Genomic DNA, 20,310 nt, shown 5'->3' with positions numbered 1-20,310 from the left:
GGAGGTGGGGAGGATGGGGCCATCTCTGAGGGGGGGCACAGCGAGGTGCCAGGAATGGACCCCCCCCTCCCCCTCCCCTTGGTCATACCAACTCCAGCAGCACCAGACCCCGTGTCACCCCGCAGTGTTGAGGCTGAGGTCAGACTTGGGGTCACGTTCATCCCCCCCCCCACCCCCCCAGGCTGAACCTCCCCCGCAGCTCGGAGCACCGCGGGCCCCCAAGGGTTAAGCAGGAGATTGGGGAGGGCTGGGCGCACCTTTGGGGCTGGATATTAATAACGCAGCGGGGAGGGACGGGAGGCGAGCGGGAGGGGAGCGCGGCCGCCCGCCCCAGGAGCTGCGCACGCGATGCCCGCTCGGCCGGGGGGGTCCTGAGCTGCCCCCCGTGTGCCCGGCCCCATAGCGGGACCTCTGGGTCGGGACGGACCGCCCAGAGTGCACCCCTGGGTGCTGGTGCTGCAGCAGGGCTAGGCATGGCTGTAATAGGGCGGCGGGACGGCCTGGCACCCCGCACCCACCCCAGGAGACCCCACGGTGCCGGGTAAGCCCCTGCATTCTGCTGAATCTCTCGTAGCTCTCTGCCCACCCTGCTGGGGGGAGGTGGGCTGTGGGACCCCCCCCCCTGCTGCCCCATGGGCGCGCAGAGCTCTGCTTCACCCCAGGGAAACTGAGGCACGTGGTGCCTTCCTGCACCGTGCTGGGGTCGGGCATCACTGCTGACCCCTGTGCCCCCATGGGCTGCTCCTGATCCCTGCGGGAAAATTGGGGGTGTGGGGGGGTCTGGCTGTGCTGCTGCTGCCCGTGTGGTGCTGGGGTGCGGGAGGGGATTTGTGCCCCCAGAGACCTCGGCAGCGGGGTGGGAGGAAACCGGCTCAGCCAGGGGATTCCCAGGAATGGCCCTGTCCCTGCTGCACGGCTGGGGCCCCCGCACCTCTTTGCTGGGTGGGGTGGGGCTGCGGGGTGCGTTGGGGACCATGGGGTGGTTTTGCGGATGTGGGGTGGTTTGAGGTCGTGCGGTGGTTTAGGGCCACAGGAAAATGAGTTTTTGTGGGCAGTGGGGTGCTCAGGGTCAGGCACTGCGGGGAAGGGACATAGAGCAGCCCTCTGGCACCCCCTGCGTTGCTCACAGAGGGCAGATCCGGATCCAGGCTCACTGCTCAGGGAGGGACACTGAGTCACAGCTGCACCACCGCCTCCACCACGCAGGTCCCATCCTGCACCGCCAGCCCGGCAGGCAATGTGATGTGTGGGGCCATGTGAGGTGCACAGAGCTGTGCTGAGCACAGTGCCATAAGGGTGATGGCATCGCCTGTGGGGCTGCACCCACCTCGGTGGCACAGTTTGGGGCAAAGAGGCACCGCATCCTGCGCCCCTGGGACCTTCCTGCACCGTCTCAACTTGGGGTCCCCATGTTGTCACCCCGTCAGTGGCACCACAGTAGTTGTGGGGTACCCTCAGTGTCTCTGCTCCACAGGTGCTGGTGGCCGTGGCGGGTGCTGCTCCTGGCCTGGCTCAGCCTGGGTTGTGGCATCGTCACCACACAGGTGAGGGTTGGGGGCACCGGGCTGCTCCGGCCACATATCAGCCCCAGCCATGATTGTCCCCTTCCTCCACGCAGGTCCCAGTCCCAGGAGGAGCAATGTGGGCCCCTGAGCCCCCCACCCACGCTCGGCCCCGCCGGCAGCCAGCCCAGGGTGCGTGGGGGCCGTGGGGGCCATGGAGTGTCTGCTCCAGCTCCTGCGGGGACGGCGTTGCGTTCCGCACCCGGAGGTGTCTGCGGTGAGCGGGGAGGGCAGTGCAGCCCCTGGTGTGTCCCCATGCTCAGAACCCCTCAGCACCTGGGCACCATCCCACACGATGGTTCAGAATGGTTTTAGAGTGGGAGGAATGGGGGAGGTAGAAGGTTTCGAATTTGGCTGTCCACAGCAGGAGATGTGGGACACAGCCCCATATGGGGCACTGCGGTTCTGCTCTCATTTGTGCATCACTCCCAGCCCAGTTGGAGCATCCCAGCCCCACAAGAAGTCTCCATGGAGTCACAGGGCTGCATGGGGCTGCCTTAATCCTAATTGTAACACTAACCCCGACGCTAACCCTGCTGATGCTGTGCTGCAGCTCTGCCGAGGAGGAGCCGTGCACAGGGGACCAGCGGCAGTACCGGCTCTGCCAGCTGCAGGTGAGCATCCATGGTGCAGCACAGCGCAGCACAGCACAGCATGGCACTGTGGGTTCCACGTTCCAGACCCTATTGCCCCATCGTGCCATCCCCACAGGGCTGCCCTGGCGGCTCGGTGCCGTTCCGTGCCATGCAGTGCTCCCTATATGACGACAAACCCGTGCAGGGCATGCAGACCCGGCACCGCTGGGTGCCCTTCTATGGAGGTGAGCCCCAGGGCGTGGGGGCACCACCGGGGGCCCTGATGCCCCCACCACTGGTGTCCCCTCCTTCCCTCTGGCTCTGCAGCCCCCAACGTCTGTGACCTCAACTGCTTGGCTGTGGGGCACAACTTCTACTACACCTTTGGCCGAGTGCTGGATGGCACCCGCTGCAGGCCTGGCTCCACGGATCTGTGCGTCGGTGGGCGCTGCCTGGTGGGTGTGTGTGGGGATGGGACCCCTGCCACCGGTCCCTGTCCCTGCCCTGACACCACATCTCTGCTCCTGCAGAGCGTTGGCTGTGATGGGATCCTAGGCATGGGTGCACAGACCCGTGTCTGCAGCCGGTGCAGTGGCGGGCAGGATGGGTGCCTCTTTGTGCATCGCCTCTTCCAGGACACGGAGCCCTTCTCCGGTGAATGAACATTGCCCCGGCCCCTCCATGGGTGAATGCTTTGGCTCTTGGCTCCCCTGTCCCCCCTCCCCCCCATCCCCTGCCTGCGTTTCCTGCAAGCCCCACCACCTCTGGGGTGTTGCTATGGTCTGGTGATCCCCAGGGCTGTTGAGGGGTCTCCAGGGTGCACCCAGGGCACATGCGGTCCATGTCCCCTTTTGGGGTCCTGGCTGTGCTGTGGGAAGGGAGGTGGCCACGCATGACCTGCATGTCCCAGTGGATGGGGTCAGGCAGGGCCAATGCCATGGGGGTGCCCCACTGCCAAATCCCCTCCCACTTCTCCTCACTCACCCTGTGGGTGTCCCAGCTCTGGCCCTGCTGTCCCCATGATATCCCCTCAGGCCACATTCTGCCCTGACTCCCTGCCCACCTTCAGGTCATTTTGGGTACATGAATGTGACCAAGATTCCCGCTGGAGCCACCAACATCAAGGTGACGGACAAAAGCCGCAACTTCCTTGGTAGGATGTGTTCTGTCCCCTCCCAGTCCGTCCCAGTCCATCCTATGGCCACTGTGCAGCACCACTCTCCCCACTCTGAGCGCAACGCTCCCCATCTCAGGGCACTTCCAGAGGTGGTGGCTGTGAATTTTGGCCAGTGCAGGGCCACTACGGGACTTGGGGGACTGGGGAGCTCTGCCCTTGGGATCCAGCTGTGCCGTGGGACCTGGGCCAAACCTGCCATGGATTTAACGCTCCCCCACACCCCACACACAACGTTCCCAACCCTTGCTGCCCTCCTGCGGGCCTCCAATGGGGGCTCAGTGCCCCCTCCCAGCCCAGCCCGGTGTGCCGGTCCCTGGTCCATGCGTGGCTCAACCCAGATGCGCTCCTTCCCACAGCCCTGATGAGGAGCAACGGACGCTACGTGCTCAATGGGGACTGGTCCATCGCCTGGCCGGGGCCCTACGAGGCAGCTGGCACACAGCTGCTCTACGCCCGCAGCCCCGACGGGACCGAGAGCCTGGAGGCACCGGGACCCACAGATGAGGACCTCCATGTGCTGGTGGGGAGCGCGGGGGGCAATGTGGAGGTGCGGGCAGCTGCCCCCAGCCCCAACGATCCCCTTAGCTCTGCCCCTGAACACACAGGTGCTGCTGCAGGAGCCCAACCCAGGCATTGAGTATGAGTTCTGGCTGCCCCGCGGGCACCCCCAGCACAGCGTGGTGGACACCAGTGCCCTGCGGCAGCCCCAGCCCCGTGGGGCCGGCAGCCCCCCGCCGGCTGAGCCCCCACTCCCCACAGTGCCCCCCAGGGCCCGGGGCCCCATCACAGAGCCACTGCCACCGCAAAGCCCCCCTGGGGTCAGAGCTGCTGCAGGTGACCTCCCACATCCTCCCACACCCCTGGGCTGCGTTCTGGAGTCCAGAAGTGCCCCCTCTCTCCTTATGAGATACGGTCCCATGGGGGGGTTTGGGTGCCACGTCCTAGCCTTTGTCCCAACAGGGCGATGCGGGCGGTGCCGTCCACCCAAGGGACGCTCCCAGCGCATCCGGCACTTCTGCCAGAGTGACTTCGGTGAGCAGCAGTGGGGCAGGGGGCAGGGCAGGGGGGGGGCAACACCCGGCGTGATGCCCCACTCAGTGCACCCCACTCCCACCCCGCAGTGTTCCGAGCACGGATCCTGGCACGGCGCTCGGTGGGGCAGGAGATGCGCTACGAGGTGCAGGTGGTGACACCGTACCGGCACCGCTTCCCCATGGTACCGCGGGAGTACGTCTGGGTGCCGGACACGTGTGGCTGCCCCACGCTGCTGGGGGGCCACGAATACGTGCTGATGGCACGGCGGCACGTCAACTACGAGCACACGCTGAACCGCATCCTGCTGCAGCGCGACGGCTACGCACGGCCGTGGTCGCCCCGCGAGGAGCGCGCGGTGCGGGACGCGGAACGGCACTGTGCCCACCTGCAATGAGGCTGCAGGGATGGGGGACCCCAGTGGGGATGGGGGGACGGGACCCCTCCTGCTGTGCTGTGGGACCCTCAGCGGCCCTCGGCACGGCCATGGGGGGTGGTGGAGGGGAGTGGTAATTTATTATTTTTGCAGAAAATAAACCTATCTATCGCTCGCTTGCTGTGTAGGCCCTTTCCTGGCTGAAATAAACCCAGTGTGTCCCCACCCTGGGGTGCTGTCCCGTGTCCCCACACTGAGCCCCCCAAGTAGCACATCCCCGTGCCCATCCCCACATGGCTGCCTGCCAGGCTGTGCCTCTCAGGGCCGGGACCTCCGCTTATCTCCCTTCCGGCGGAGGCGCGGGTCCGTCGCTGTGCCGTAACACAAGCCGTGCTCTGGCTGTGTCCCACGGGGCCCATAGATGGGGACAGGGATGGGGACACCCCGGCGCTGCGCCACGCACCCCAGGGAAAGTCACACCATGGGCACAGGGTGTTGGGATCAGCCTGGGTGGTGCCAGGTGATTTGGAGCACAGGTGAGGCACCCTGCAGTGGTTAGGGGCAGGAAGATGCTGGTGCCCAATAAATGTGCTCCTTCCACCCAGCAGGGCTTGTCCCTGGGCACATTTGCTCTTGGAGGGGGGGGTCCCCAGGCAGTGAGCAGTGCTGGGCAGTTCTGTGCCATCCCCTTTGGACCCCTGTGCTGGGGGTCTCTCCCCACCCTGCTGTCTGAGGGGTTTGGGCTGCGTGCTCAGGAGCTTTGCTGTTCTCCATATCTTCATTGTCACTGCAATGAGGCAGAACTGTGCTCATACGCTAGTTGTGCTGGAGCCCAGCTGCTCTCCTTGCTCAGGAGGCTGCCAATGGGACCCAGCACCGAGTGGTGGGAGAACCCCTCCTGCTCCTGGGACAGCTCTGGTGCACAGTGAGGATGGGGTTTGGATCTGGGATGGGGCTGTATGAGGTGGGGCTGCTCTCGGACACACACGGCCCTCCCCATCCCCACCTCTCCCCCAGCACGACGTGCTCAGTGTCAGTTCTGCACTGCAGGCTGCACGCTGGGGATGGGACAGCCCATGGCAGGGAGGGGAGAGACCCCCAGGGAGGGTCCTTAAATCCCACCAGGCCGGGGGCCAGCACAGCTGCAGGCAGCGTGCCGTGATGGGAACGCAGCTTCCTGGTGACTGCACGCTTGGACAAAGGTCTTTCTCTCCTCGGTGACATCCAAATGTGCCCCAGCTGTGCAAACACGTCAAGCCTGGGGATGGCACAGCAGGTACAGGACTCGGATGGCCAACACCCAGCAATGCTGCACTTCTCTGCTCCATGCCCGTGTCCTGCAGTGGTGGCTGACTCCCATTTGGCAGTGATGTCCCCAGGAGGGCCCCCGCTGGCAGCGGTCCCCACGCTGTCCCAGCCCGGCGCCGTGCTGCGTGCTGGGGCACAGCTGTGCCGTGCTGCTGGGACACAGGGCACCGTGGTGTGCAGTGGCCCCAGGCACGTTCCTGAAGGCTGAACCGTGTGCCAGCACTGCAGCACGGACTGGGGCTGTTCTCTCCAAGCAGCAACACAGCACCCAGCTCCTGCTCCATACCCAGATGTGGGCTTTTGACCCTTCCAGCACAAGATGTGTTTACTCGGGTGCAGCTGTTTGGAGGGACATCACGTGTCCTCCCCACCTCTCTCTGCCTGGGAAAGGCCGTGGGGTCCGTGCTCTGCTCCCTCTGGGCATCACCTCAATGAACCAGGGCTGTGTCCAACACTGCCCCAGTCCTGGGGGTGCAGGGATGAGGCAGCAGGGGACGGCAGCCATCGCTGTGTCCGTATCCACGTGCCGAGCTGGAAGCTGGGTGGGAGCAGCCCATAAAGACAATAGGGGGTTTATTTTGAAGAGGGGTACGGATGGCTGTGGGCCAAGCTGGTGTCACTTTCCCCCAGCCCAGCAGCGACCTGCACAGCCAGCCAGCACACATAGCCACGCAGTACGGAACGTACAGGACAGCATGGCAAAGAGGATCGAGGTCTCACAGAGCAGGAGGACGATGAGGAGGAGGTTCCTATGCTGCCCTTCCTGGGGGGAGAGGCCCTGCGGAGAGAAGCAGGAGTGGGTGTCCTCATCAAAGGTGTGGGCAGCGGGGCAGGAGGTGCAGTTGTTGGCCGAGGTGCCCTGGCACGTGTAGCAGGAGTGGTGGCAGCGGGCGCAGGTGCGGGATGTGTGCGTGGTGCTCCGGGAGCGGCCGTAGGAGCGGGGTGGGCAGTAGGACAGGCAGGAGCTCTGGTGGGCATAGAAGGAGCCACTGCACTCTGCAAAGGGATGGAGGTGTGAGTGGGGACGTGGGGCCCCTCGGAGCCACCAGGAACTGAGAGCATCGTCCCCTCCTGCCCGAAGTCGTGCTGAGGGATGCGCTCACCCTCGCATGCTCCCTGCGCATCCCACTTGGTGCACTCGCCCGTGATGGGGGCTGAGAAGTGCCTGGCCATCATGTCCTCATCTGTGCCGTGCAGGTGAAGGATGAAGCTGGTCAGCACGCCTGGTGGTGGGAGGAAGAGGATGCAGTGCTGGGAGGCGGCCGTACGTCCCCGACCCACGTCCTTGGTGGTGGATGTGGGGCTGGAAGCTGCAATGCCCTCTATAGGACCCCAAAGCACAGCCCCCACAGAGACAGGGCTCTCCCAGGGGCTCTGCCCAGAGGGAAGCAGAGAGAGGACGGTCAGATGCCAACCAAATAGGGGGAAGGAAGGGGAGGGAAGCACTGCGTGGTACCGGTGGATGGTTTTGTCCCCCCAGTGCCCACCTGTGTTGTAGGCATCGCCCTTGTTCTCCAGCTGCAGTGTCCAGGTCCCGTTGGGGTTCTCATCCCAGAAATGCGTGGACATGAAGGTCCAGTCCTTGTAGCCCTGCTGGCTGGTGTCGTATGGGCTGTGGGCAGACATGGGGGGGCTGCAGGTGGTGCAGACCAAAGGGGGCTCTGCAGACACTCTGGGCTGAGCATAACAGGGCACTGCCAGGACTCGGCACAACCCTTACCGCACAGACACCAGTGTGGACGTGGTCCCCATGGGGCTCCTCAGCGCAACCTGCAGGTCCCCCCGGCGGCTGTAGCTCAGCGAGAGCTGCACCTGGACATGCTCCAGTGAGCGGATGCTCCTGGTCCTCCCCGAGCAGGAGGAGGTGTCTGCAGACACGGTGAGTTTGGAGCCGATGTTCCTGATGGGCACAAGAAGGGGGTGAGAGCATCCCCCCCCCCTCAATGGGCATCCTGCCCTCTGCCGTGGCTCTAACCACAGCCCTGCGCTGACAGCAGAAACCAACTCCTGGGATGCAGTTCCTGCATCAGATGCAGCACAGCTTTGCTCCAAGAAAGCCCCTGCATGAGGTCGGACCCAGGGGACCTCGTTCCTTACCGGGGGGCGTGGAGAGCTTCGATGGAACACCTCCGCTGAGGCTGGGTTCCTGCCCACGCCTGGGCCAGCTCCACCAGCAGAGCTGCATCCAGCAGCCCGTAGCCGTAGTGGTGGCTCACTGGGATGTGGGAGAAGGGGGCACGTGAGCCCCTCTGCTCTGAGGGCTGGGGACTGGTTGAAGCCAGCAGCCACAGACTCACCCTTGCGCCCGACTCCGTTCACAGCCCAATCCTCTGCCTGCAGGTGAGCGGGTCGGGAGGCCCTGACCACCAGGTGCTGCACATCACGCCAGGTCAGTGCTGGGCTGGGAGGGAGAGGGTGTTGGGAAGAAGTCCCTGCTTTCGGGGGAGCTCTGGGGGCAGCCCCCCGGCACCTACTTGGCCTCCAGAGCGAGGGCGACCATCCCTGCAGCCAATGGGGCCGAGGCAGAGCTGCCTGCGTGTCTGTCGGTGCAGCGGTGGTGCAGATCAGTGGTCACCTGGGGAGGGGAAGGGATGGGGGTTCATCCCTTGTCCCCTGCTGGAGGACGCACCCTGGTCCCTCGGTGCCCCAGCACAGACACTCGGATGGAAGCACCTCCTCCTGTCCAGGCTGGGGGGCACTCACAATCTGCGCTTCGCTGCTGGTGCTGCTGCTGTAGGTGGTGGTGAGGGTGGAGGCACAGGGTTCACTGTAGCGGGGCTGCCGGCCGCTGGCAAAGGCACTGCCCACTGTCAGTGTGTAGATGCTGTTGGTGTACCCATCGCAGTTGCAGTTGTCGTAATTGATGCCACCATTGCCAGAGGCCCAGATGAAGATGGAACCGAGCCCCCCACGCCCCTGGGACAGGGAGAGGATGAGCAGGAGATGGCCTTGTCACCATCCAGCTCTGTGCTGGAGAACCCAAAGTATCCTTGCTGCACCAGCACCAGCACACTACTGCTCTGATCCGGAGCCAGCAACCTACAGGACGTGAGTGCTGTGCTTACTTTTGTGATCCCATTGTGAAAAGCTTTCATGGCCAGCACACCCGGGCCATCCACGTGCCTCCCATCATCCAGAGGGCCCCAGCTGGCACTGTAGATATGGATGTGCTGCGGCCGCAGGCTGAGGGACTGAGCCTCCACGATGTCCGTGATGGGACCGTCCAGCATCCGCACACCTGGGGAGGTGATCTGGCAGTGAGGCTCATCGGGTCTGACCAGCCCCAGCCCTGCTCCACAGCCATCAGCTTCCTGCAGGTCAGTGCAGCCACTGCTGGATTATCAATCCTTCTTAACCCCCGTGCAGTTCCCCCAGTTTTAACCCCATTTGGCACAGTCACTTTGCAGGGAAGCTGGGCAGTGAGCAGGGCACCAGTTTGCAGTGTGCGGAGGCAGAGCCCTGCGCTGCTGCTGGGCCTGCTGCAAGTCCGCAGCACCCTCTAGTGCTGTGCGAGCCCTAAACTTCCCCTGGAGCAGCCCAGCGGCCAGGAAGCCCTCAGGGCTTCACATCCATGAAACATCATCCAGTCCAAAGCACTGCTCTGAAGCCTCAGGTCCTGCAGCTCCCTGGTTTTACAGCACTGTGGTGCTGCTGGGATCAGCCCGAGGGTTGCAGGCTGAAGGCACGTGCTCCTGCAGGTGCCTCCTTCCCACGCCAAGCAGCAGGAGGAGGAATTGCTCACCTCCAATTTTTGCATTGTATGCAATGCCTGCACCGCAGATCTGGTTGTTGGCTACGGCTGCTGCCTCTCCTGCACAGCGCGTCCCGTGCCTGAGGGGCAGACACAGGAGATCTGGGGGGCTGGCACAGCTCTGCTCCCAGCTCAGGAGGGGATTTCCATGCAGAACCAGAGGACAAAACTCACCGGTTCTCATCCCAGGCGTTGTACCTGGGCTGGGGGTCGGGGTCGTTGCTGTTGAAGTCATAACTCGCGAGGGGATCCTAAGTGCAAAACGGGGCACCGACGTGACAAAATCACACTGTGAAGAGGAGCTGTGCCAGCTCAGGGCAGACACCCAGCGCAGGGAGGTCCCTGCATGCCCAGCGACTGCATCAGCCTCGCCTGAACCTGCTGGGCTCAACCAAACCCACGCTGCTCTGAACTGATTAAAGTTCCCCTGTTCTCTTTGCTCTCTGAGCACGTGAGGGCTTACAAGCTCTACTTGCTTTGCAGCTTGCTGTAATTACATCTGACTATTCTGGGGGCTCATCTGTGCACAAGTTGTAACATTTCCTTGATGTGAGAAACGATGGCAGAGACACAAAGCCCTTTGATCCAAGCACGGTAAGGCTGAATTCCCACCACAAATCCCACGGGCTGCAGAGCTGTGCCATCCCTTCCCAGCTCCAAAGCTCAGAGCTCTGCCCAAGGGAGCGTAGTTACGTAGTTAGCAGCCAGGTCAGGGTGGTCCTTCTCAATGCCATCATCCAGGATGGACAGCACGACCCCCCGGCCAGTGTAGCCTTTGCTCCAAGCAGCAAGGATGTTGAGATCGGGGCTGATGTCGTTGTTCTGGAAAACGGATTGGGATCGATTGGTGCAGAGCAGCAGGTGGAGGACGTCCTTCAAGGACCCTCCTGCTGTCTCATCTCTGCCGGCATTAGCCCTGCTTATACTCAGGGCAGGTGATTCGCTCGAGGACATCGGGATTAGATGGGAGAGCGGCAAAATCTCACCATGTACCACTGCTTGGGGAACCAGGGATCCGTGGGCACCACGCTGACGCTCCTCTTGGCGCGACTCTTCACCGTTTGCTGCTCAAACCAGAGAACCTGGGTGGGAAGCAGCGTTGTTGGCACTCTCTGTGTTCCCATAGGGTCACCCTATGCCCTCCCCTGGGTCCATCGTGCAGCCCAGCCCCTACCTGTGGCTCCCTGCTCAGCCGCAGGCTCCAGCCCCAGTGCCTGCTCAGGGACGTCTGCCTGGAGCCACGGTGCTGGAAGTGGTAGTAGGGCTCTTCCTCCAGCACCTGCAGTGAGGGCTGAGCTCAGGGGTTGCACGGAGATGAGCGAGGAGGTGGGGATGTGAGTGTGCCAGCTCTGCTGGGTTGGGATGCGTGTTCACACTCTGCTGAGCTGCATTGGGTGTGCCAGAGGATCACAGAACTGTAGGGGCTGGAAGGGACCTCTAGGGATCATCGAGTCCAATCCCTCTGCCAAAGCAGGCTCACTGGGCCAGGGTGGGACTGGAAGAGAGGATGCTCTGCAGGATGGGGGCTTTGTGCACGGGCTACCTGTGCTTGTGTGGTGTAGCCTTATAGGAACTCGTGTACCCCTACACAGCCCTACATCCCACCTACAGCGGGTCACAGAATCACAGAACCACAGGGTTGGAAGGGACCTCAAGGATCACGAAGCTCCAACCCCCTGCCACACGCAGGGCCACCAACCTCCACATTTAATAACAGGCTGCCCAGGGCCCCATCCAACCTGGCCTTGAACACCTCCAGGGACGGACGGGGATCCACAGCCTCTCTGAGCAGCTGTTCCAGCACCTCACCACTCTCACAGCAAACAACTTCCCCCTGACATCCAACCTAAATCTGCCCTCCCTCAGCTTCAAACCGTTCCCCTTGTCCTGCTGTTATCTCCCCTCTCCAAGAGCTGACTCCCCTCCCGTTTGCAGGCTCCCTTTAGGTCCTGAAGGCTGCACTGATGTCACCCCGCAGCCTTCTTTTCTCCAGGCTGAACGAGCCCAGCTCCCTCAACCTGCGTGTCGGACCTCACCTGCCCAACGCACAGCATCCCGTGCCGCTTCGCCAACCGCCCCGCATCCCGCGGCCCCGCCTCCACCCGCACGGCCCAGCTGCTCATATAGACTCGGGGCCGGGCTGCGGGCAGACCCTGCGGGAGCCCCAGACCCCCCCTCAGACCCAGACCCAGCAGCAGCCGCAGCCCCCAGGCCGCCCCCAGGCCGCGCGGTGCCGCCATGCCCCGCGATCGTTGCCACGGACACGGCGACGCCGCCCGCCCGCCCCGCCCCGCACAGCTCCGCACTGACCCGCGGCCGAGCGGGGCCCGCAGCCATGGGCTCCGTGCAGCAGCGCCTGCAGCGCTTCCTCGACCGCCCCGGGCCGCTCTCCGACTTCCTCGGCCGCCTGGAGGCTCGCACCGGCGTCCGCCGGCTCTACCTGGCCACAGGTGCGCCCGCAGCCCCACCGCGGGATCCCTTTTTTCCCCAGCTCAGGAGCCGCCCCCGGGGACCCCTCAGCCCCCTCCCCTAATTTCGGCTGCCCCCCTGCCCTCGGCTGCGCTGACAGCACCGCGCTGCCCAGCCCGGGGCCCGGCTGCTGCCCGGGGGGGGGGTGAGGGAGCTGCCCAGGGGGGCCGTTGGGTATTTTGGGGGGTGGCAGCCCCCTCCCCTTCCCCACTCTCCTTCCTCTCCCCCATCCCCCCTGCCCCTCTCAGCCCCACACGCCGCTGGGTGGGCTTCACAGCCATCCCCAGGCTCGGTCCCCACGTTCCCCTGCCCTGGGGAAGCCCAGCTGCGGCGTGGGACCAACCCCCAACCGCCCCCTAAGCAGGAGGGCAGAGGTCTGCTCGTTAACCAGATGCTGTTTGTTCATTAATGAGAAACCAGAGATATCTCCCTAGGGAGCTGATCCTGGCACCACTTGACCCCTCGGTGCGGCTGTCATCTCAGCCTTGGCCACGTTTGTTCCTCGGCCCCGTTTATGGCTTGCCATCTGCCTCCACATTTCCGTATGGAACCTCCTGGGGGGGAACCGGGTTCCCCTGCTGTGCTCCCAGCCCGGTTCCTGGCCCCGTGGCTGCTGTAGAGCTTGGCTGCTCCGCTGGGAGACGCATGCAGAAGCAGACACGAGTTTGGAGCAGTGCTGGGCTGCCAGATGCCTGCTGCTGGGGCTCTGGTTGCATTTTGGGCTGTGGGTGATGGGGACAGAGCAGCGGCGTTGCTCCTGCAGCGCAGCTCCGGTGTCTGGAAAGGTGAAGCTGGTGCTCAACAACAAGTATCGGATTCCTTCCTCCCTTCCCCCTGCTCTGCAGCAGTCCCTCATTTCTGTTGGGACCCAGAAGGGGCTGCTCGGTACCTTTTAAACCAGCACAGACCCAGCAGCTGCCTCTGGGCAGCAGAGCTGGATCCTCTGGCAGGTAAAGGGCACCTCAGAAGAGGACAGCATCCTCTCTGTGACACACTTGCAAGCTGCCTGTGCTCATGGCTGGGGAAATCTCTTTGCCAAGCTCTGTGGCCAAGCCTTGCTCTCCATTCAGTGCTGCAAAGATCTCCCATCCCACATTGGAGGCAGGGATGGGGCTCCGGGGTTGGGTGCCTTGGGGCAGCGTGGGCAGCTCCTCCACCAGCCCGATCAGGATCCATAGTGCACAGAATCCCTTCTTCCGCTGGATTTTTCCTCCTTCTGTGCTCACATTGGTGTCATTACGGGTTTAGGACCCCAGGATGCGTCTCCTTCCTGCCCTCCTTCACACAAGGCTCCTCTGTGCAAGCTGAGCCTCTCCTTTGTGTTTTGCTCTTACATAAATTTCTCTGAGGGCTAAACTTAGCCTGTGAAATCCATTCTAAGGCTCTTTAGGGAATGAAACGCAGAGCTGCCTGAACCTGCCTGCTTGTTTCCCTCGGAGGGAAGCTGTGATTGCTCCCACGAGCTGGGAGCAGCGCCCATCTCCTTGCAAAGCCCCGAGCCCAGAGGTGCCCATGTCAGCACTGAGTTGCTGCTGTGAGCAGTGCAGGGATGAGCCGTCCTCTGTGCCCCTTTCCTTTAATTCACTGCCACAGACAGGCTAAGTCCCAGCTTTCTTCCCTGCTGTAGGATAAGGCGCTTATGCTGCTGGCAGTGCTGTAAGCAGGGTGTGCAGGAGCTGAGACGCCGTTGGGGTGGCACAGAAAGGCTGTGTGCTCTGCTCCACCACAGTGGTGGTTTGGCAGCAAGTGCTCCTCTGCCGCAGCACCTGGGGACTGGGGAGGTGCCAAACAGCCGGCGCTTTGCCTTGTCTTTAATTTAACAATTTAATTTAATGACAGGGAAGCTGGATTGCTGGCTCTCAGAGGGCTGAATCCTAACACGCTCAGCACAAGCACACAAAGGGTAGTGAGCAGAGGGCAGCAGGGAGGCGTGCATCTCCCACCTGGGGCTGCCTCCATCCCTCTGAATGTGTTCTGTTCGCCATGGAAAAGTCTAGGCCAGGGAGGGGACAGTGACCAAACCAAAGCCTGGTGTGTGCACCCCTTCTTCCCAGCAGTGCAGTGCAGCTCTGCACAGCTCCCCATGTGGAATCCCCGGCTCATGGTTCTGTCCTGCAGGTTCCCTGGCCTTCCTGGGGCTCTACCTGGTGTTTGGCTACGGTGCCTCATTAGTCTGCAACCTCATCGGCTTTGCCTACCCTGCGTATGTCTCGTAAGTACTGACTGTGCAGCCCTGGATGGGCAACGTGAGAAGGGCAGAGTGCAGGAGGGGCAGCAGGACCTGCTGTGGGGCAGGCTCACTGCAAGGCCTGGGGATGTGGGGAGGCCGTGCCTGCTGTAGGAACAAACCTGCAGAAGCAGTGACCTGTCCCTTCCCTCCCACAGCATTAAAGCCATCGAGAGCTCCAACAAGGAGGATGACACCACGTGGCTCACATACTGGGTGGTTTACGGCGTCTTCAGCATAGCCGAATTCTTCTCTGACATTTTCCTCTACTGGTTCCCCTTCTACTATGCTGGGAAGGTAACGCCTTCATGGGGGCACGGGGCTGCAGGTGCTGGAGCTCTCTTCTTTATGGCTGGGTTCATCTATTGAGCTTTGGGGCCTCCGGAGAGCTCCAGCCTTGGGCAGGAGGGAGCGGAGCACCCCAGCAGCTGCGCTGCTGTCCCAACCCATCTCTGCGGCTCCTCTCCCCCCAACAGTGCCTGTTCCTGGTGTGGTGCATGGCCCCGGTGTCCTGGAATGGCTCACAAGTGCTCTACCACAACGTCATCCGGCCCTGCTTCCTCAAGCATCACCGTGCTGTGGATTCGGTGCTCGGCGACCTCAGCACCAAAGTACTGGACGCAGCCTCTGCCATCACCAGAGAAGGTAATGTGGGTCCATCCCCCCCCACCCAGCCTGGGCAGCTCTCAGTGCCCCACGCCCCTCCTGTCCCCCCCCCCCCGGCCGTAGCCCCATCCCTGCCATGATGGCAGCCCAGCCCTTCTCGTTGTCTCTCTTCTCTCTACGCCTCCCGGAGCAGTTCTGCACACTCTGCTCAGCAGCAGAGCCCGGCTGACTGCCGAGGTCGCCCCGCAGCTCAGCGTGTCCGTACGTAACAGCCGCATTTCCACAGCCAGCACGGAGCCCACGCCCCGCTGCCGAAGCCCTGCTCCTGAAGCCCTGCTCCTGAAGCCCTGCTCCTGAAGCCCTGCTCCTGAAGCCCCGCTCCTGAAGCCCCGCTCCTGAAGCCCCGCTCCTAAAGCCCCGCTCCTAAAGCCCCGCTCCTCTCTTTAGGCCCCTTTGCTGCAGCCCCCGGCCCCCCGCTGCAGTTATAGCGCAGGCTCTCCCCGCTCCCGCAGCCCCGCGCTCTCCCGTCCCGGTGGGTTCATTGCGGGCTCCGGCGCTCACCCGGCGCTCTCTCTTTCCCGCAGCCCCCGGGGCCGCCGTGAAGCTGGCACAGGAAGCGAAAAGCAAATGAGGCACCGGGACAAGGCCGGTCTGAGCCCGGCCCCCGCTCCCCGCTCCTCGGGCCGGTCCTCGGCTCGGCTCCCCCCCACAAAAGTAAAACTGTTCCCGATTCATTCCCGTCTGCTCCGCGCGCTCCGGGACGCCGCGGCGCCTTTAAGAGGGGGCGTGGTTTTCGTGCGCGGGTGGTGGCGCGTAGATGACGTCATCGGTGCGCGCCCGAAGGAGGGGCGCGCGTGGGGCGGTGCAGGTACGGCGGTACGGCGGCCGGGAGGGGCGGTTTGTCCGTCTGTCCTGGGGCGGGGGGAGATCTGTCCGTCTGGCGGCAGGGAAGGGGAACTATCTGTCCGTCTATCTGTCCACGGAGCGGGGAGGAAGGCTTCGTCCTGAAGGAGCGAGGGCGTCAGGGGTGTGTCTGTCTGTCCGTCCGTCTGTCCGGAGAGCGGGGTCTGTGTGGGGGGGTGGAGGGACGCGTGTCCTTCAACTGGCGATGTGAGAGGTTCTGTCTGTCCGCCTGTCTGTTTGTCGTGGGGCAAAGATCCCGGGGCGGGGAAGGAGTGACCGTGCTGAGGCTGCGTATGTCTGTCTGTCTGTCTGTCTGTCCGGGAAGGGATCGATCTGTCCGTCTGAGGGAGGGTCGGTCGGCCGGTCTGTCCGTCCAGAGGCGTGGAGGGGAGAGTCTGTCTGTCTGTCTGTCTTCCTGGGGGTCCGGGGAGGGCGGGCAGCCATCTGCCCGTGGGGTGAGCGTCCGTCTGTCCCGGCTGTGAGCCTCCCCTCCCTCTCAGAGCCCCGCCATGAGCTCCAAGGCCAAACGGGTGTTGCCCACCCGCCCCGAGCCGCCCACCGTGGAGCAGCTCCTGGCCGACGTGCGGGGCGCACCCCCGGCCGACCCCGTCCTCCTGCTCCCGGCTGAGCCTCCCCGGGGCAGCGGCGCTGACCGTGACGGCCCCGCGCCAGGTGAGCCCCGCGGCAGCAGCAACGGGCGGGGAGCCGGGATCACCGAACCCCCATTGAGCCCCCCACGCCTCACAGGGCAGGAGGACGGCGTGGAGGAGCAGGAGCGGCTGTACCGGCAGTGCCGCGGTTACGTGGAGATGAACCGGCGGCTGCGGGAGGCGCGCGGGGAGCTGGCAGAGAAGCGTGACGAACTGCAGAGGGCGGGCACGGCACTGGAGAGAGACATCGCCGAGATGCGGCAGAAGGCGTTCTGAGGTCGGGACACAGCGCAGCCCCGGGGGGTCTCACCGGGAGCCTCCCTGGCTGCCTCCTTGTGCTCCCAGCGCGCCCACAGAGCTGCGTTTTCAAAGCACCCGGTGCAGCCCGGCCTTCATCCCCACCACGTGGCTGTGTGAGCAGCTCTGCTCCCTGCCAGCACCATGTCTACACGGCATCGCTTCACTTACGACTTCTCCATCTGGTACTGCCCTGAGGACCACGCCGTCGCCTCCATCATCGCCGAGTTCTTGGGAGAAAAGGGCTTCCGAGGCTACTTGGAGCACTGGGACCAGGTGGCCGGCACCCCGGTTGTGCTGAGTGCCACTGAGGCCATCGGTGCCAGCAGGGTTGGCATCCTCCTGCTCTCCCCCACATCTGTGGGGGATGCGTGGTGCCAACGGGTGTCCGAGTGGAACTTGCAGCACGTCGTGGAGCGCGGTGGCACCAGGGTGCTCCCCGTGTGCCTGGGGGTGAGGAAGGAGGAGGTGCCACCCTTCCTGCAGCACCTCACCCAGCTGCAGTATCAGACCCCTTTCTTCTTTGAGCGGCTGCTGCGGAGCCTGGCAGCGTCCCAGGTCCTACCAGGAGAGCCGAGGAGAGCTGAGAGCTGAGAGGCAGCTGGGGGTGGTGGGAGGGGGTCTTGTGGTGCGGTGCTTCTGGTGGAAGCAGGGTGGTGGGAATGGGGCACCATGATGGGTGCACGCAGTGGGACACTGCAGTGGTGCGCCTGGGGCTGTGGTTATCACAAACCTTGACAAATCCTCAATAAAACCCTTCTTGGGAAGTGGGATGTGATTTCCTTGGTGAGGATGGGAACCAGGCTGTGGGGGGGCTGCCTGTCCCTGTGGGTTGGTTGGAGCTGTTTCTCTGTGGTGTTATTTCACACCTGCAGACGTTCACTCTGCTTCCCCCCTTCCTGTACGCCGCACGTCATCGCAGCCCTCTGCCCCGGCCCCACAGCCTTGCAGCTCTTTGCACACAGCAGGAGCAGCATGGAGAGGAGCGCAGTTCTGGGGCTGCTGCTGCTGCTGGCACTGCCCAACCCTGGGCTGGGTGAGCGATGCAATGGGGCTGGGGTGACCGATGGGGTTTCTGTGCCACTGCAGGGAGCAGCGGGGCAGAGGGGCAGCCATCCCCACTCAGCAGTGGCTGCGGGCTGGGCTCCCCCTCTCCTGGTAGCGCGGTCACATCTGCGCATCATTGGGGGACACGAGGCCAAGCCCCACTCCCGGCCCTACATGGTGTCAGTGCAGTCCAGGGGGGTGCACGCCTGCGGGGGAGCATTGCTGAACTCACGCTGGGTGCTGACGGCTGCACACTGCATCCCACGGAGGTGAGAATTGTGTCCTATGGAGGTGAGCATCCCGTCCCGCCCACCGCTGGGCTGGGGTTTGGAGGGGCACCGTGTGGACGTGCGCTGTGTTCCGCAGTGCTGACGTCTCCAGGATGACGGTGGTGGTGGGGCTGCACCGGCTGCGGGAGCACAGGGACACCCAGAGCTTCTCCATCCGCGCTGCCTGTCCCCACTCCGGCTACAACAGCCAGACGATGGAGAATGACCTCCTGCTGCTGCAGGTGGGGACGGTTGGTGCCAGGAAGCGCCACCAGTGGGGAATTCACACCGCGCCGCAGCACGGGGCCGGGTGACATTTCCTTTCACGCCTCCGAGCACTTTCCTATCCGGGTGACATCTCACCCGGGTGACATCTCATCAGGGTGACGTTCACCCACCCTCACCCCGGGCGATGCGGTGACGCCGCCGTGGCAGCGGTGGGTCCTGACGCTGCCCCGCACTGCCCACAGCTGGAGGGGAAGGTGAAACGCAGCAAAAGGCACCGACCCATCGCGCTGCTGCGGCGGGAGCCGGCGGTGGGCACCGTGTGCAGCCTGGCAGGCTGGGGTGGGCGACGAGGGCTGGCAGCCGCCCTGCAGGAGCTGGAGGTGGCCGTGCTGGACATGAGGATGTGCAACAACAGCCGCTTTTGGAACGGTGACCTCACACCCACCATGATCTGCTTCCAGGGTCGGGGCCACGGCGAAGCCCCCACCAAGGTGAGGAGCTGGGAGGGGGGGGGGGGGTTGTGCGGGGCTGTGATGCTTTGTGCCGAGCTGTGCCATCCCCATCACTCCCACAGGGTGACTCCGGGGGTCCCCTGGTGTGCGGGCGCCCGGCGGCTGTGGCGGGCGTTATGTCCTTCAGCAGCCGCAAACCTGCTGACCCCTTCAAGCCCCCAGTGGCCACCTCAGCAGTGAAGCACCGTGTGTGGATCCGGCGCACGCTGCGGCGTGGCTGCACGGCACAGATGGAGCAGCCCCGGCTATTTACACAGGTTTGCATTTAATTTTTAATACTGTCCAGAGTCCTGGTAAAATAACATCCTTAGTACATACATACAGCAACGGGGGGACGGGACACCACAAACCCAGCGCGATTCCACACAGATGGGGACGAAGCCGACGGTCACACATAGGGCAGATGGGTGGCAGCGGGGCTGGGATGGTGGCACTGACACCCGGGGCCACAACCACGTGTGTGGGGTGATGCTGGCATCCTGCACGTGGGTCCTGTTCTGGGTTATGGCCATCAGGAGGGGACAGGGCGTCCACAGGGGGCTGTGGCCCTATTTCTTGACCTATACGTGCGTCCCTGTGTCCCCTACATGTCCCCGTAACCCCCTGCCTGTCCCTGAAGACACCCACAGGGCACCTGGTGGTGTTGGTCCCTGGAGGCCCCGCAGATCAGCCCAACCAAAGGCATGAGTGGGCAGTGAGGAGGGACTGGGGGACACGTGGGTGGCTGGGGAGCACCCAGGTCGGGATGGGGGACACTCAGCAGCCCACCCTGGGGTGCACAGGGCCAGCTGGCAGCAGGGCGTGCACCTCCTGCTCGTGGGCGTAATCCAGTCCTGGATGGACCCGTATCCACGCTGTGCAGGCACCTCACTGCCAGCCGTGCCGGGGGCTGCGTGCTGCGGGGGGGGCCCAGACCCTTCCCTTGGAGTTGGGCACCCCGGTGCCACCTCTGCACTCTGTGTCCTCCCCAGGGCAGTCCGCAGCTCAGTAACAAAGCAGCCGGGACCCCGACGAGCACCCAGCCCTGATGAGCACCGGAGCGGACCTCTGTGAGCACCGCTGCCAGCACTCAGCCAGCACCCTCATTAGGAGCAGCACAAATGGGACCCAGCCCGGCCCCACGCCTCACGATTTGTCCCGTGGGGTCCCTCCCTACTTCACTCTGGCTGTGTATCCCCGAGATGAGGCGACCCCGTCCCCGCAATAAAGGCTCTGCGATGCCTGGCGGTGCCGTGCCGGTGCGCGAGCTGAAGCGTGCGGCGCGAGCCTGGCGTTAAGGCTTTGCTTTGTTGTGTTTCTGGGTTGTGGGGACACGACCCCT

General features: G+C 63.9%; 6 protein-coding genes across 12 annotated transcripts; 5 read left to right on the top strand and 1 right to left on the bottom strand.

Annotated features, from left to right (window-relative positions):
• The first annotated feature begins 262 nt into the window (after positions 1–262).
• ADAMTSL5 (ADAMTS like 5) lies at positions 263–4,898 on the top strand. 3 transcript variants are annotated; one of them, XM_010725016.4, is made up of 12 exons: positions 263–541; positions 1,475–1,544; positions 1,619–1,779; positions 2,116–2,176; positions 2,274–2,382; positions 2,465–2,592; positions 2,668–2,791; positions 3,207–3,290; positions 3,671–3,834; positions 3,920–4,148; positions 4,275–4,346; positions 4,436–4,898. In XM_010725016.4, the coding sequence occupies exons 1-12, from the start codon at positions 474–476 to the stop codon at positions 4,741–4,743; spliced, it is 1,578 nt and encodes a 525-aa protein (XP_010723318.1). In that variant the 5' UTR covers positions 263–473; the 3' UTR covers positions 4,744–4,898. The 3 variants fall into 3 exon arrangements, with proteins under 3 accessions (XP_010723318.1, XP_010723319.1, XP_010723320.1); XM_010725017.4 differs by lacking the exons at positions 1,475–1,544; positions 1,619–1,779; XM_010725018.4 differs by lacking the exons at positions 2,274–2,382; positions 2,465–2,592.
• A 1,688-nt stretch (positions 4,899–6,586) lies between these two features.
• On the bottom strand, positions 6,587–12,074 carry PCSK4 (proprotein convertase subtilisin/kexin type 4). 3 transcript variants are annotated; one of them, XM_085211833.1, is made up of 15 exons: positions 11,818–12,056; positions 10,956–11,060; positions 10,768–10,863; positions 10,475–10,603; positions 9,956–10,032; positions 9,773–9,861; positions 9,096–9,268; positions 8,734–8,946; positions 8,505–8,605; positions 8,328–8,431; positions 8,128–8,245; positions 7,751–7,930; positions 7,518–7,642; positions 7,134–7,253; positions 6,587–7,026 (listed from the first exon to the last, which is right to left on the bottom strand). In XM_085211833.1, the coding sequence occupies exons 1-15, from the start codon at positions 12,019–12,021 to the stop codon at positions 6,647–6,649; spliced, it is 2,214 nt and encodes a 737-aa protein (XP_085067959.1). In that variant the 5' UTR covers positions 12,022–12,056; the 3' UTR covers positions 6,587–6,646. The 3 variants fall into 3 exon arrangements, 2 of the variants coding, with proteins under 2 accessions (XP_085067959.1, XP_085067958.1); XR_014880168.1 differs by having other exon boundaries at positions 6,885–7,026; positions 7,134–7,404; positions 11,818–12,074; XM_085211832.1 differs by lacking the exon at positions 10,956–11,060 and having other exon boundaries at positions 11,818–12,074.
• Positions 12,046–15,817, top strand: REEP6 (receptor accessory protein 6). Of its 2 annotated transcripts, XM_085211839.1 has the most exons (6): positions 12,046–12,231; positions 14,369–14,462; positions 14,636–14,774; positions 14,954–15,122; positions 15,277–15,344; positions 15,668–15,817. In XM_085211839.1, the coding sequence occupies exons 1-6, from the start codon at positions 12,117–12,119 to the stop codon at positions 15,683–15,685; spliced, it is 603 nt and encodes a 200-aa protein (XP_085067965.1). In that variant the 5' UTR covers positions 12,046–12,116; the 3' UTR covers positions 15,686–15,817. The 2 variants fall into 2 exon arrangements, with proteins under 2 accessions (XP_085067965.1, XP_085067966.1); XM_085211840.1 differs by lacking the exon at positions 15,277–15,344 and having other exon boundaries at positions 12,047–12,231.
• C30H19orf25 (chromosome 30 C19orf25 homolog) lies at positions 15,816–17,711 on the top strand. 2 transcript variants are annotated; one of them, XM_085211842.1, is made up of 3 exons: positions 15,816–15,951; positions 16,487–16,658; positions 16,734–17,711. In XM_085211842.1, the coding sequence occupies exons 1-3, from the start codon at positions 15,901–15,903 to the stop codon at positions 16,910–16,912; spliced, it is 402 nt and encodes a 133-aa protein (XP_085067968.1). In that variant the 5' UTR covers positions 15,816–15,900; the 3' UTR covers positions 16,913–17,711. The 2 variants fall into 2 exon arrangements, with proteins under 2 accessions (XP_085067968.1, XP_085067969.1); XM_085211843.1 differs by lacking the exon at positions 15,816–15,951 and adding an exon at positions 15,958–16,110.
• On the top strand, positions 17,078–17,527 carry LOC146542497 (toll/interleukin-1 receptor domain-containing adapter protein-like). Its single transcript, XM_085211399.1, has one exon. It carries the CDS (start codon positions 17,078–17,080, stop codon positions 17,525–17,527), a length of 450 nt encoding a protein of 149 aa, XP_085067525.1.
• A 14-nt stretch (positions 17,712–17,725) lies between the features above and the next one.
• Positions 17,726–20,267, top strand: LOC100545300 (granzyme M-like). The gene is made up of 5 exons (XM_010725013.4): positions 17,726–18,249; positions 18,347–18,491; positions 18,720–18,968; positions 19,052–19,246; positions 19,961–20,267. Exons 1-5 carry the CDS (start codon positions 17,726–17,728, stop codon positions 20,015–20,017), a joined length of 1,170 nt encoding a protein of 389 aa, XP_010723315.4. The 3' UTR covers positions 20,018–20,267.
• The last annotated feature ends 43 nt before the right edge of the window (positions 20,268–20,310 follow it).

This window comes from Meleagris gallopavo, chromosome 30, assembly GCF_905368555.1.
Source record: "Meleagris gallopavo chromosome 30, MGAL_WU_HG_1.1, whole genome shotgun sequence".
Taxonomy (NCBI): Eukaryota; Metazoa; Chordata; class Aves; order Galliformes; family Phasianidae; genus Meleagris; species Meleagris gallopavo.
Note: the sequence above shows the minus strand (reverse complement) of the source record. Positions and strands in the feature narration are given on the sequence as shown.

What these genes read in the sequence shown, in the direction of transcription:
- REEP6 (XM_085211839.1), top strand. Translation starts at nt 12,117, where the DNA reads ATGGGCTCCGTGCAGCAGCGCCTGCAGCGCTTCCTCGACCGCCCCGGG. An exon ending in CCTTCTACTATGCTGGGAAG is followed by an intron (nt 14,775 to 14,953) that starts GTAACGCCTTCA and finishes TCCCCCCAACAG; the next exon opens with TGCCTGTTCCTGGTGTGGTG. An exon ending in CTCTGCCATCACCAGAGAAG is followed by an intron (nt 15,123 to 15,276) that starts GTAATGTGGGTC and finishes CTCCCGGAGCAG; the next exon opens with TTCTGCACACTCTGCTCAGC.
- ADAMTSL5 (XM_010725016.4), top strand. Translation starts at nt 474, where the DNA reads ATGGCTGTAATAGGGCGGCGGGACGGCCTGGCACCCCGCACCCACCCC. An exon ending in TGGGGTCAGAGCTGCTGCAG is followed by an intron (nt 4,149 to 4,274) that starts GTGACCTCCCAC and finishes TTGTCCCAACAG; the next exon opens with GGCGATGCGGGCGGTGCCGT. An exon ending in CTTCTGCCAGAGTGACTTCG is followed by an intron (nt 4,347 to 4,435) that starts GTGAGCAGCAGT and finishes CCCACCCCGCAG; the next exon opens with TGTTCCGAGCACGGATCCTG.
- LOC146542497 (XM_085211399.1), top strand. Translation starts at nt 17,078, where the DNA reads ATGTCTACACGGCATCGCTTCACTTACGACTTCTCCATCTGGTACTGC.
- C30H19orf25 (XM_085211842.1), top strand. Translation starts at nt 15,901, where the DNA reads ATGACGTCATCGGTGCGCGCCCGAAGGAGGGGCGCGCGTGGGGCGGTG. An exon ending in GCGCGCGTGGGGCGGTGCAG is followed by an intron (nt 15,952 to 16,486) that starts GTACGGCGGTAC and finishes CCTCCCTCTCAG; the next exon opens with AGCCCCGCCATGAGCTCCAA. An exon ending in CCGTGACGGCCCCGCGCCAG is followed by an intron (nt 16,659 to 16,733) that starts GTGAGCCCCGCG and finishes CACGCCTCACAG; the next exon opens with GGCAGGAGGACGGCGTGGAG.
- LOC100545300 (XM_010725013.4), top strand. Translation starts at nt 17,726, where the DNA reads ATGGGAACCAGGCTGTGGGGGGGCTGCCTGTCCCTGTGGGTTGGTTGG. An exon ending in GCACACTGCATCCCACGGAG is followed by an intron (nt 18,250 to 18,346) that starts GTGAGAATTGTG and finishes TGTGTTCCGCAG; the next exon opens with TGCTGACGTCTCCAGGATGA. An exon ending in ACGGCGAAGCCCCCACCAAG is followed by an intron (nt 18,969 to 19,051) that starts GTGAGGAGCTGG and finishes TCACTCCCACAG; the next exon opens with GGTGACTCCGGGGGTCCCCT.
- PCSK4 (XM_085211833.1), bottom strand. Translation starts at nt 12,021, where the DNA reads ATGGCGGCACCGCGCGGCCTGGGGGCGGCCTGGGGGCTGCGGCTGCTG. An exon ending in GGATGCTGTGCGTTGGGCAG is followed by an intron (nt 11,061 to 11,817) that starts GTGAGGTCCGAC and finishes CCCTCACTGCAG; the next exon opens with GTGCTGGAGGAAGAGCCCTA. An exon ending in ATACAATGCAAAAATTGGAG is followed by an intron (nt 9,269 to 9,772) that starts GTGAGCAATTCC and finishes TCACCTCCCCAG; the next exon opens with GTGTGCGGATGCTGGACGGT.